General features: G+C 43.0%; 1 protein-coding gene across 1 annotated transcript in view; it reads left to right on the forward strand.

Annotated features, from left to right (window-relative positions):
- LOC119465972 (trichohyalin-like) overlaps positions 1-12,956 on the forward strand; it is a 50,575-nt gene that overhangs the window by 27,584 nt on the left and 10,035 nt on the right. The window contains exons 5-15 of the mRNA XM_049657140.1: positions 1,327-1,426; positions 2,505-2,519; positions 3,278-3,339; positions 4,008-4,057; positions 4,701-4,740; positions 6,806-6,850; positions 7,567-7,619; positions 8,205-8,232; positions 9,014-9,115; positions 10,866-10,933; positions 12,045-12,225. Of these exons, the coding sequence (XP_049513097.1) occupies positions 1,327-1,426; positions 2,505-2,519; positions 3,278-3,339; positions 4,008-4,057; positions 4,701-4,740; positions 6,806-6,850; positions 7,567-7,619; positions 8,205-8,232; positions 9,014-9,115; positions 10,866-10,933; positions 12,045-12,225 (744 nt within the window). The remainder of the gene's footprint in view (positions 1-1,326; positions 1,427-2,504; positions 2,520-3,277; positions 3,340-4,007; positions 4,058-4,700; positions 4,741-6,805; positions 6,851-7,566; positions 7,620-8,204; positions 8,233-9,013; positions 9,116-10,865; positions 10,934-12,044; positions 12,226-12,956) is intronic.

The following is a 12,956-nucleotide window of genomic DNA, read 5'->3' on the forward strand; positions in this document are numbered from 1 at the left end:
AAGAACATACCCAATGAGATTAACATTTATTTCAATGAAACGGCTATTAACCAAGTCCAGGAACAAAAATTCTTAGGCGTATGGTTTGATGAACATTTATCCTGGGGTTCACATATAAGGATGCTTTGCAATGACCTGTCTAAATCCATCGGTATCATTAATAGAATAAAACATCTAATTCCGCTTTGGCTCAAACAACAGTTATACAATGCTCTTTGTTACTCTAAACTCTGCTACGGGGTCTTGGTATGGGGTACAACTTCAAAAACAAACTACAACAAATTAATTCTTTTACAGAAACGAATCCTTCGTATGTACTGCAATCACCATGGCCGTTTCATAGACCTTGAAACAGCTCCATTATTTCAGCGCTACTCCCTTCTTCGAGCAGACAGAATATACTATAAGAAGCTTCTGGTCACCATACATAAACAAAAATTATTCACCAAAACGAACAATGATGAAATATCTCGTTACCCTCTACGCCGGAAAACCAGGCACATTCCAAAAACAAGAACAAATTATGGAAAACAAACATTCTTATATCAATCGACAGAAATATTGAACAAGGTAGGAGAAATGTTAAATTTTAGCGCTTGTGAAAGCTCGTTCAAAAAAGAGCGTAGTGCATTATTACTCGCCGAAGACATTGCTTTCACTAGTTATTGATATTTGGTTTCTTTCACATCTGTACGTATGCATGTATGACATAAAAAGTTCATATAGTTACCATTTGTGCTAATGCTTTTTTTTGTTTACTCAATACAATGAAGAAATGTATGTTATCACCGCTGTTGTAACTGTGGGGGCTGGGACCTCTGTCAGGCCTCTGTGCCTTTAGTCCCAGTCTCCCCTCGTTTGAACGAGAAAATAAAGTTCATTCATTCATTCATTCATTCATTCATTCATGGTAGTGCTTAAATTGTTTCCAAAGAGGTATAGTGCGAACAGTGTTATATCCAAAGTGCTTGAGTGGGCGAGTGAGGCATAGTGGGCCATCAACTCTATAGGAAGCATTGCACACCGTTTACCGAAGCTAACGCCGTCCTTTCCCCAGGTGGTCAAATTTAATCCGGAATCCCCCACTACGGCTTGCCTCATAATCATATCGTGGTTTTGGCACGTAAAACCCCAGAATTTAATTTTTGTAATATTTATTGTTTCTACTATTTGGTCATGGCATCATGGCAAAATATTGATGACCCTTATTCATTCTTCGGTATAACCAAAGTTTTTCTACAAAGCATTACATATCCGAGGCCATTGAGGAAACTCAGTAACATAGCGTGCGGTTAAGCGAAGCTAACGCCAGCCTCGTTCACACAGGTTGTGCAACGGCACGAAAAACGGAGAGCTGGCTGTGGTGGCCACGCTGAAAGAAGAAACCGCCAAGCTGAAGGAGGAAAGGGAGGAGTTCGCCAAACTAGTAAGCTTGGGCTCATACTTTGTCGCGCACGCCTATCTGCTCAAAGCTTTCTTTTTCTTTTCTCGAAGCACCTCCGGCACATGTTCGCATGCTCTAAAGCTGTTGTTCGTGAAAATACCGAGTCACATCTGTTACGGAGAAGTACAACTGGGAAGAAAACTTTTTTGCGGACCATAGATTCAGAGAATAGAAAACAAGTTTTTTAACGGTACAAACGAAGCGCCTACAATTTAGAAGTGCAGCCTAAGCATCAGTGCGCAAACACCGTACTTCAACCATCAGTGCTCCGGGTACAGGCCCAGGACGCAAAATAAGATATATCTTATCGTGCAACCCAAGGTCCAAATTTTTTGTCCTCGACTTCTGACCATTCCTACAGCGTAAGCTGGTGACATCATTTGCGCTGTTATTTCATACACATGTCTTGTGCAACACCGACCTCGAAAGCGCAGTTTTCTCAGGACAAATCGAACAGCGTCGCTGTCTGATGCAAGACTGTAGAAAACAAGTTATATGCGTATTATCTCAATACGAAGATTAGCCGCTCGACCAAAACGAAATCACGCTCATAAAAACACTTCCGTTTCTTGGCGATAGGTGCTACATTTCTCCATTTCTTGTTTTATTAAGCAGGCCAGAATGTGCCATCAACGCTCGCCTACGTTTAAAAATGCGTTAAACGTTCGCTCGCGCTGTACAGTTTCCCGGCATTTGATGTGAGCTACCTTCACTTGTAAAATGCGTCGTCAGCACATTTTCGCTGAGCAGTGTCCCAAGATTTTTACTGAATGCACTCAAATGTTTGTTGCGCTTCATTTTTATACGTGTAACCGTTTCTGTCGTACAAAGCACAAAACCTTGACTATTCTTCACATTTGCACATTTGTTTGCTTTCGCGCCCTTGTCATAGACAGGAATGTAATTAAAAATGGCCAGACTCCAGATAAATATTAATTGAAGGTTTACGCAACAGCAATTACTCGCACCAGTAATGCTGTTCCGGTTCTCTCTATTCGAAGCACCACCCATGTTCACACGTTTGAGTTCTCGCGTCCGATCCCTTTTTCTTGTCTTGCAGGTGAGTAGTTTGAAGGTGAGTCACCTGGCACGACGCACTCGGACTCCTTTGCGCACGGTCCACCACACCGGGTGATAGTCGGCACTGCACCTCATCACTACGTCGCGCCACTACACCATCACTGTGTCATTTTGGAAAATGCTCGCACCCCACCACCTCACTCGTATTGTAACAATCATCTTGGTCGTTATTTTCAAGCAGTATGGGTTTTCGAAAGTTACATTTCCTTCCGACAACATAAAAAAATTGAGCTGATAGCACCGCATGCGAAAATCCTATTGCTCCTAGTTCGCAGTTCTGATTGTAAAAAAAAAGGAAGCGGAGCCTGCGAAATACCATAATAACAATAATATTATAATTATACAATAATTACACAATAATTATAATATTATATATCAATATAATTTATTATCTGCTAATTGCGAATATTGCGAGAAAGGCCTACGATTGGCAACATGATTTCACGTATGACGTGCGTATGCTCAGAAGAGTGGCGCAACACAACCCACCTGCGTTATCTTGTTCATTTACGAAATTGTCTTTTGCCATTAATTCCCACCATTAATTCAGCTACGATGAGTATAAATCACTGCAGTTCCCCGTGCACCTATCAAATACTGTTCTGCAGACACAAACAAAGAGAGTTTTAAGCGTATTCGCACAGTTTGAAGGATGACTGAAATTCTCGTGCTTGAAATCACACGGTAACGTTGTATAAGCCGCGGCCGTCGACAAGCGCGCAAAGGAAGTCGTATGCTTGTCTCCTGCCTCAGGAAGTGATGTCCGAAGTTCAGAAACCTGCCACCAGAGCGGCGTTGACTGCCTGCATATCAAGGTACGGCATACATGCGTTTATCCTTATTTGCAGGCCCTTGTATCGTATCTGGCGACTGCGCTGCTGACAGGTACAAATGAACAGGAACGATGCAAAACCGTCACAGACGAAACAATTTTGTAGCGTCCCTGTTCATCGTGTATATGTCAACAGTGCAGTCACCAATAAATAATGGAGTACAACCAAACTAAATGCTAGCCTCCTTTCGTAGAACCGTAGCCTGCTTTCAATGTGCATGCGCGTGATCCTTAATTATGACAGTACAGGCAAACTCGTCATATGTCGAGCATGCAACTTTTGTCAAAAGTACCGATCTTATATTGCTTGTGACAAGGTTTATTGCCTACACGTTGTCAAGACTTTGTAACACGCTTGCCGCTCCGAAGCTCAGGAAATCCGGAAGTAATATGTTGTTTTCCGAGGATTTGGAGTATGTAAACTAGGAGGCTCCAGTGTGCTATCCGAAGACAGGCTTGATCACACGGCGCTGTGACTTGGAAACTTTCTGGAAGACACTGTCAATGCTTACTGCCGCAAGCGATGGTACCTTGCTGATGGTTTAAAAGACAGATTGGTTCAGCAATAACAGATTACCTATTTTACAGAATGCCATCTAAACGTCACAAACGCAATCATGCCAAGGCTGATTTTTATTGCCTCCTTTTTAGGAGCAGAGGACAATCACCTGGTCATGCAGACACTGAAGCAGGAGATCACGGTATGAAAAGTGATTACTAAGCACAACAGCGTAATGCTTTCTTGACAATGAACTTCACGAACTTTTCCGTTACCTCAACACATGCTAGCATATCGGTGGTCTTGTAGATAAACCTTTATAACGACAACCATGACTACAGAACTTGTCAGAACTTAGTTTATAGATGGCCAAAGCATTGCGACTACAGATTACTTCAGCAGGAAAAAATCTGCGGATTATGTATACACTATTTTTTGCACGCTTGTCCATATTGCAGCACTGGAAAATTGTTCAAAATGCTTAAATTACTACATCAGGATACAAAGGAGATCTTGTTTGGCGAGCAGTTCATTATGAACAAATAAGCCCGTCCACAGCATTTAAGAAGTATACACAGTGCCCTGCGAGGTTTTCGACAAACTTCCTCAATTTCAGTTACAAGTTCTCCCTTTTCTTCAGTCCGTAAAATAACACTAGGCACTCGAAAATACCTAATGTGCGTGACCTCATGACTGCAGACGGTTACAATTAAACAAGCAGTGCTAAACGCTTTATGGAAACGTTGAACTTGATAAAAAGGACTCGTGCATGAAGGCGTTGCATATGACCTTGATTTCTTTCTCTCTCTCTCTCTCTCTCTCTCTCCTTCCGTACATATCTGCAGTGACCGCTGAGTGGGAAAGAAGTCAGAGTTTGGACCGGGGGTAAGATCAATCATCATGCGTGTCTTCTTGAAACAGTGTTAACACGACAAAAATGCATTGGGTCCCTGATGAAATTCATGTTCGGCATTTTTCTTTGCAGCCGTGAGAGCTTCTAGTGATTACCGTGGGAACTTTCCCCCCTATTTATTTTCAAATTGTAGACGCTCACTTCCGATTCGTTGCTAGGCAAACTTGCAATTAGTTTCTCGTGCCTACCCTTGAATACTCAAAATGGTTCTCCATGATTACGTGCATGTTTTTCTTATGGGCGTTAACTTATCTAACCAAAGTAGAATATTAATGCCCAGTGTCCTGGTAATGGGCATTAATGGACCGTAAGAGCACCAGCTCTTACGCACCAGCAGGCTGTATGCGCGCGCATATTCCTTTAAGAGACACATTTTAAAGGGAATATTGAATGCAGATTCAGTTGTAAATTACACTCCTTATAACTACAAAAACGTCGGTACTGTAATTAGTGGGTGCTTGATTATCCAGAAAGTATATACAAAACAGAAGACAGCATGGTGGCGACGCCACGTATACCAGCTCCCAGCGACGTCACGTATTTTAGCAGCATCTACTTAGACCATGCTCAGTATTTTTTTACCAGTAAAGCAGGACTACACTGTCAGTATAAAAAGCTGGACACTCAAACTAGCACCTTTCGAGAGTTTCTTGCGCATAACCAAAAATACCTTAAGTATACAAAAATACCATAAAATGCGTGACATTACCGACACAGCAGTTAAGGTTCATTAAGTTCGCGAAACGCATCTCTTTCCACCAACAGAAACGGAAACAGCGTTTCCGACAATTATCAGCCAGCCCAGGCTAACTTCCCACTGTATTGTCAACACAGACACTGTCTTGGTGCTGTTGTGGCTAGTGCTGGAGGGTTTCCGCAATAGTTACCTGCCATGGATTAGCTATTCCAAGCAACCCAAATCAATACCATGGTTTAAAGTTGCTGTTTAGTGCCCTTTTAAAGGAACACATATAAATCGTTGACCAAGGTGCTGCAATATCTAGACTACCAGAGTTAGTACTGCTCACTCTCTGCGCATTTCAGCGATTTCAGTTCCAGCGTCACATTTTCTGTGGGAAAAAATGGTAATTTTGTCTACACAAGCTCTTACTCGCCGGATGAAGTCCAGAAGTGTGCATTGTGCCAGCCGCCTTCCTATTGTCAAACCGAAAAAATATGAATGATGTCGCAAACGTTCGGAGGTGAATGGTAATTATGTCTGGTTTCCCGCGTAACCTTCCGTTGATCTGTGAAATGGAAACATTGCTAAAGCAGGCGTGTAATGGCTCACGCACGGCTCCATCAGTGACCAGCGAACTCGGACACTAATTAGCAGCTCGCTAAGCTGTAACTCACTCAGTGCTGTGCTGTTTCAAGCAGAACACCGGGTTATAAGCTCCGGGCCCTTTGGCAGTCATTAGAACGGCGGAAATGACGGCGTAATCTAGACATACGAGCTATTACCGACGCTCGTGTGTTCTTGCATGAGTTTGTTATCGTCCACTCACCGCATGAAGCCCAAGCCATAGCCTCCTATAATACAGGAGGCTATGCCCAAGCACGTCATATGTGCGCACGACAGCGCTTCACTGCATGGCTAATAATAGCAGCGCAAAGAAGACGAGGGCGAGCGACACAACATAGCGCTGACTGATAATGAATCACAAATCATGAACCAATGCCAACTTGCCAAATTTACTATCATTTTGAGTGTTAGGCTAGCTAATTTTTGCTAAGCGACCTTTACTACAAGTTGTTAAATGCATGTAGTACACAAAAATAATGGGTGCTAATAAAGAAGACAACATGTAACGATATAGAAGGGCTGTACAAAACATTCTGGGCACTGAATGCGCGCAGTGCAATGCGGAGAGCATTTAATGGAACTCATCTTTTTTCTAGCATAATTCTGCTCATATCTGCACTGTTAAATACAAATTGCGGCCTAATTTTACCAGCAGCTCAATTACAAACGCCACATAACTATGTCTTCTTTTTTTCATAAGCATAATTTTAATTATAATTACCCCTTTTCAGCTTAAAAGGGGCTTCGCAACCAAAAGACTTCACTCTACAACTAAGGTATGAAGCTCTCACTCACGCGTTCTTTGTCTTTTACTTTTTCATTTTATCTTGTTGCTTCGCTGCGCGACAGCCTATCGCGTTCTTTCAGTTTATAAGAATATGTTGAATATTATAGAAAACCTGTAGCTGTCACCTATGCTTCAGCTCCATCCTAACAATTTACGCTAAATAACCATGATGGTGTGCAGCATAAGGCGAAGGAGGACGAAAAATAAACAGCAAGTACCGGCGCGTTATCTGTACAAACTGAATCGGCGGTGACCCTCTGTTAACATTTTACACATCGGTCACACTGAGCACGGTAGTGTACAGAATAAAAATGCAAAATATGAAGAGTTAGGTGTCACTACTAAACAATTGATTAATATACATCTGCAGTCGATAGCTCATCGTCTCAACCCCAAATGGTATAAAGGATCAATTAAAAGCCTTTCATTAACTATGTTTAGTTTAGGCATGCCAAACGAACAAAGCCCGCGCTATGTGAGAGTATAAATAAGAGTGCTATCATCATCAGGACAGGTCCCAGCGATCTTCAGTTACAAGTGTCCTTGCGTCAGCCGATTACATCCTATGCCCTGCTAATACTCAGTAACGTTTATCAATTGTACTGCAGAGCTGTCCTGCAGGTGTGGAAATAAATAGGAGTCACGCAACTTCAAAGTGCACACCTTGCAGCTGAAACTGTGTTGGTTTCCTTCCACGTTTTACAGGAAAGGCGGATCGCAGCCAACGCAGCTGGACACAGGTGCTGCGTCTCTGACAGGTTGGAACCCTTCAGTATCACATGCTTTCTTACGATATCGTTCTCGTATTCTTAAATATAATGCTTGTTACAAACAAGTGGTAAATCAATATCTGTCTGAGTGGGTGTTTAAATCAGCAGCGACATCAAAATATTTACCGCGCTTCTGCGACGTGCTTGCTCTCCTATTTCGAATCCCAATATGAAATTCACCATCACGCATTGGCTAACTTGATGGTTGGTATTTCTCTCCGCTTTCGGCTCCTCGCGGCGATATAGCTTTAAGCTAAGATTTCCTCACAGCACCAAGTGTTATTGGGAGTGCCCTGGTGGTTGCTGAGTGAACCGACAAACATTTGCGCGGCGCAAAATAGCATGTGCTGTCAAACATATGTGGCAATCAACCGTGATGTCACGCTCTGGGGTCGCCATTTTCAAACACACTGTTGAGAAAGCATCCAACCTATGTCTTCCTGTTTGCAAGCGACACCCTTCTCTTCTGGGGCTACTGCCTTCGTGATGAGCAACTTGTATAAATAATGGAAAAGTTGCGAGCCGTATATAACTACGGAGACTAACCAACCCTCCGGTTCTCTCTGCATGCAGCGGTGTCTGAGACACGTGCTGGCGGGAGGTAAGTGCTTATTTATTTATTTATTTATTTATTTATTTATTATTTATTTATTTATTTATGTATTTATTTATTTATTTATTTATTTATTTATTTATTTATTTATTTATTTATTTATTTATTTATTTACAATAAACTACCTTAAGTGGAATGGTAAATGGCAAGGTAGCACCAAACCGGACTATGCCACCGGTAAGATATAGCAGTATCGAAAAAGTGCATACTACCGGGGATATCAACAAATAATAAGCATTAAAACGTTATAGCGGCAGTTGACCCTACAGCTATACACACACAGCACAAAGTACAAGGCGGCTTAAAAGAAATGCGAGCGCAGAAGCAAATGGTCTGAAAGCATTACCGCGCTCACAACTGCTCATACTGCTGTGGACTGAATCCAGCATTTCCAGCATGAATCCAACAAAGAAAAGATTCAGGTCTGCAATAAGAACGTACCTAATAAAGCCCTGGAAGTAGCTAAAATGCTCGTAAATAGGAAATTAAGCCTCCTAAAGGTGTGCTTGAATAAACCCAAGCACGTGTTGCAAGGAAGCCCTCAGTCAGAGGAATAGCGTCAGCCCAGGAGTAGGACTCCCTGACAATCAACAGACCCCCTTTTAAACAGTGGTGGCAGCGCTGGCATAAATCAACTACTAACGCTCTGTTAACTGTCATTGGTCACAAAGAGGTGTTTGATTGTTGTCGATTGTTGTTACTTCGACTTGTGTTAGTTGCAGGACCGCCTAATTTTTTTTCTCTCTCTCTCTTCGTGCTGCCTTGTCAGCGAGCGAGCGATCACAAAGCAAGAGGCCTACCTGAAAGAGCTCGAGGCTCAAATAAAGGAGAAACAAGAGCGGATGCTGCAGGAGAAAATGGAAGCAGCCAGGTGGGTAGGCGGCGTGACTGCGCATGCCTGTCAAAGCCGCAGACCGAACGCCGTCAAGCGTACAAAATAAAACAGCTCAGAGACTAGAATCTATCGCACGTCACATTCGGGAACAAATAAAGAAATGTTTAATCGCCTCTGGCAGATAGGCGCGATTGCAGTCCTCGAGCTGGAATATGCGAAGAGGCGGACATTACTTGCGCGGCAAATCGAAATGCATGATCAACTAATTCTAAAAAGTTCGGTAATTAAGTTTTTAATTAAGTGCTTTACGGCGCATATTGCAATTACGAATTGTAGCCGGTGAGTTCACAAGTCGATGTATCCACTTGAAACAAATTCTCAGGATGACAACCAGTTTCGACATAGTCATTCCCAAAGCGGGCGACGAAATTCATTGACGGTCCAGTTACGTTTGTGCTTCAGTGCATAAAACGACGATTTCCTTAAAAAGTAAGTGGAACAACAGTGCATCTTTACCGCAAGCTTGACAGTGCATATCTCGCAACCGGTGCCATTCTCATATTTCGTTCCAAGTCGATATGCCTTGCAAACTCACCTGCTACAATTCGTAAGTTTCGATATTTACCGTAAATTTAGTAATTGGTAAAAAAATGTAATTAGTGACATTTTGACACTTGTAGTCGATTACGATTTTTGATTTCTCGTTAAATGTTGTCCACCTCTTTGAGTATTCCAGTTCAAAGGTAAGAATTGTGCTAATACGCCACGGGCGATTTTTTTAATTCTGTATGATCTAAAAAAGTAACACCCCGTATAATATATACACATACTCGTATACTTGTTTCATAGCATGCATGGCATACCAAAAAAAATTAAAATGCGGATATTCAAGCCGCAAACTCTAAAAACAGATACAAATACCAAGAACTTTCATATGAGACTCTGTATATTACTTTTTGGGGCAGCGCAGTTTGCATAGCATGGACGCTTTGAAAAGCTTTTCCCCTACCCATGTTGTTCCAATCCTCGGCGATTATTCCCTTGCACGTATCGAAAAGTTTTCGTTCACCGAACTGCATAGCAGAATTCAACGAAGAGGAAAATCCGGTCACCTATAGGAACTCGAACTTTGCACTTAACAAGAAATACTTCTCTGCGCAGGATGATTCTTTTTCCTAGAGTGTAAAGTTTGCTTTTTTCAAATAGATAGGTGTGGGGCTCCCTTTGCAGCGTTTTGCAGTTAGCTGGATGGCAATTCTTTCTTGCATGAAATTTTTGCAATCATGCGGATTTCCGCATAACTTTGGTCATTTAACCGCTCCTCTGGAGCTTACTTTTGTTATTGAAGATGAAAGTTACAATGCAAGACGTACACGCTAGTCGTATACGTCTTGGTCAGGCGAGTTAGGTCGCCTCGTACGGGTTGCATAAGCGCCATTTGGCGTTGCATCGGGTCGGGTCAGCCTACCTGTGTACGATGTGCGTATCAGCCCCAATTCAATCAGCTTTACAACAGCCTCTACGGCGAGTATCCCAGTACTGCTTTAAATATAGTTCGTATAACTTCAGATAAGTCCAGACAATTGGCCTCATTTGTGTTACGTAGCAGCTGAACACGGACGTTTAGAATCAGAGAGTAAAACGTGGCAACTGTACGTTACGGCAAATCTGTCTGCAACCTCTTAGAAACCGATTGATGTGGCTTTACACATAATTGAGCCCCCCGCCCCTTCCAAACCCGCCCGATAAAAAAGAATTTAGAACGGAAGGGCACTTTCTCTTTCAGGCTTGACCGAAAATGCATAGAGGAGTACCAGGACCCTTGGGGCAGGGACTTGGCGACAGCGTTTGCAGGTTAGAAGACACACGTTCTGTGCAGTCACTTCTTTCTCGTGCATGCGTCGTCCACAGCAGATTTTAGCCGCCGCTCTGACGCAGCCGTATATGCTACGAAGACCTCAGAGAATTACAGAGCTAGCACCAGAAGATATTCGAACATTCTCAGAGTGAAACAAACATGTGCTCAGTAAGCCGCTCAGTAGGACCACGTTAAGTGCTAATGTCTCATGTATTGCAGACAAGAAACCTTTATGAGCCTCAGCTGAAAATTGAAGGAGAAGTAGATCTTTCTTTCGGCCAACTCCAATACGACTAGCCAAGACATTTACCTTACAAAGCGGTACGACTTCCTGCAAATCGACAGAATCGAAAAGTCGTGTAGCTTTTCGCTGTGGCCGCCTCATCTAAAGTCTTCCACAGCCTGACAACCGACGTGCCCTTCCTATACTATACTGCGCCATATTCATTCTCAAATCACTTTGGTCGCTCAAGTGGCCACGCTGTTCTGCCCTTGAGCGCTAGGTCGCAGGTTTGACTCACGGCCGCCGCGGCAACTTCCGATAACGGCAACTTACATACACAAGCGCTCGTGTACAGAGCATTGAAGGCAAGTTAAAAAGCCTCAAGCAGCCCAAATTGATCCAGAGCACTCCAATATGACGTCTGTCATAGCTCCTGTGTTCCTTGGGGCTGTTAAGATTTATCAACCTATATATGCACCTAGATATACAGTCAAACCCCGATATATCAAATCCGAAGGGGATCACAAAAAGTTCGATACATAGGTAATTCGATATATAAATAAAAATTTTATTTAAAAATTTTCAGAGGTATTTTACTGCTGTTCGTTATATCCAATAATTCGTTATATGTGGGTTTCAGTCGAGCCCGGATATATCGAACCCACATATAACGAATTATTGTGTATAACGAAGAGCTGTAAAATCCCCTTGAAAACTCCTGTATAAAATTTTTATTTTATATATCGAATTACCTGTGTATCGAACTTTCTTGCGATCCTCTTCAGATTCGATATATCCGGGTTTGACTGTATATATAGATGTCTATTCTGTATTCCATTCTAAAATGGCCAATCGATGTATCCCCCACTGATTCTGACGGCCAGGAGGCAAACGCCCGCGGTTCCTGGGGGACCTGGTGCAACCGATACAGACGTCCAGCGACATCATGCCCTCCAAGGCTCGCTCCGAGTCCAACCTGTTCGGCGACCCGCGGAGGCAGCGCGAGGTGGCCATGCTCGTGCCCCACCTGCACCTTCTGCTCGCACGAAGGGGTGACGGAGTGCTGTGAGTTGGGCGTTGCATACACCTGGTTATCACAATGCACATGGTTATCTCCTATGAGCAGGGAAGCCCCCTTTCACTCGGCGGACGCTCGCACACGCGTGGTTTTTCGGCGGTTCGCTTGCACAGTGCTTAAATACGACGGCACTAAAGTTCAAACTGAACGTCTCTGTTTGGACGTCCAGTTGCAAACGGTCCCAATGTGACCCTTGCGATCACCATGTAAGTCCGCTGAGTTTGCCACCGCCACTTGTGATCGTTAGAAATTACCAGGTTTGCCCCCAACTGCATAATGTATGTGTTAGAGGTGAGACCAAACTATAATGTAAACAGACTGAGGAGGCAATCCCAAGTTCCGTTCAGCCCTAATATTCGTAGTAGACACTAATATGTCAAAGGCGAGGGTTGTCCGACGGGATGCGGATGCCTCAGTTTTCAAACTTTTACGAGCATTAAAACACTGTTTATCAATGACACGCTTTAGTCTATGGTTCATACTTAGTGCAAAACTCAAGTATACATAGGGCGTGGCTATTTCCCGAGAAATGCAGCCTAGGACACTTATGATCTGCGCTTTTTCGTGTGCGTATTTCAAAATTGATACTTGTGAATGCATCTACTGAGTGTTCTCACACCTGACATTAACTGCAAGCTCGAAAATGACTCGATCGAAATCCAAATCGCGTCTGCCTATCGCCGTGTCGCAGTAGCCCTAGAACGATTATTTCAGGATA

This window comes from Dermacentor silvarum, chromosome 10, assembly GCF_013339745.2.
Source record: "Dermacentor silvarum isolate Dsil-2018 chromosome 10, BIME_Dsil_1.4, whole genome shotgun sequence".
Classification (NCBI taxonomy): Eukaryota; Metazoa; Arthropoda; class Arachnida; order Ixodida; family Ixodidae; genus Dermacentor; species Dermacentor silvarum.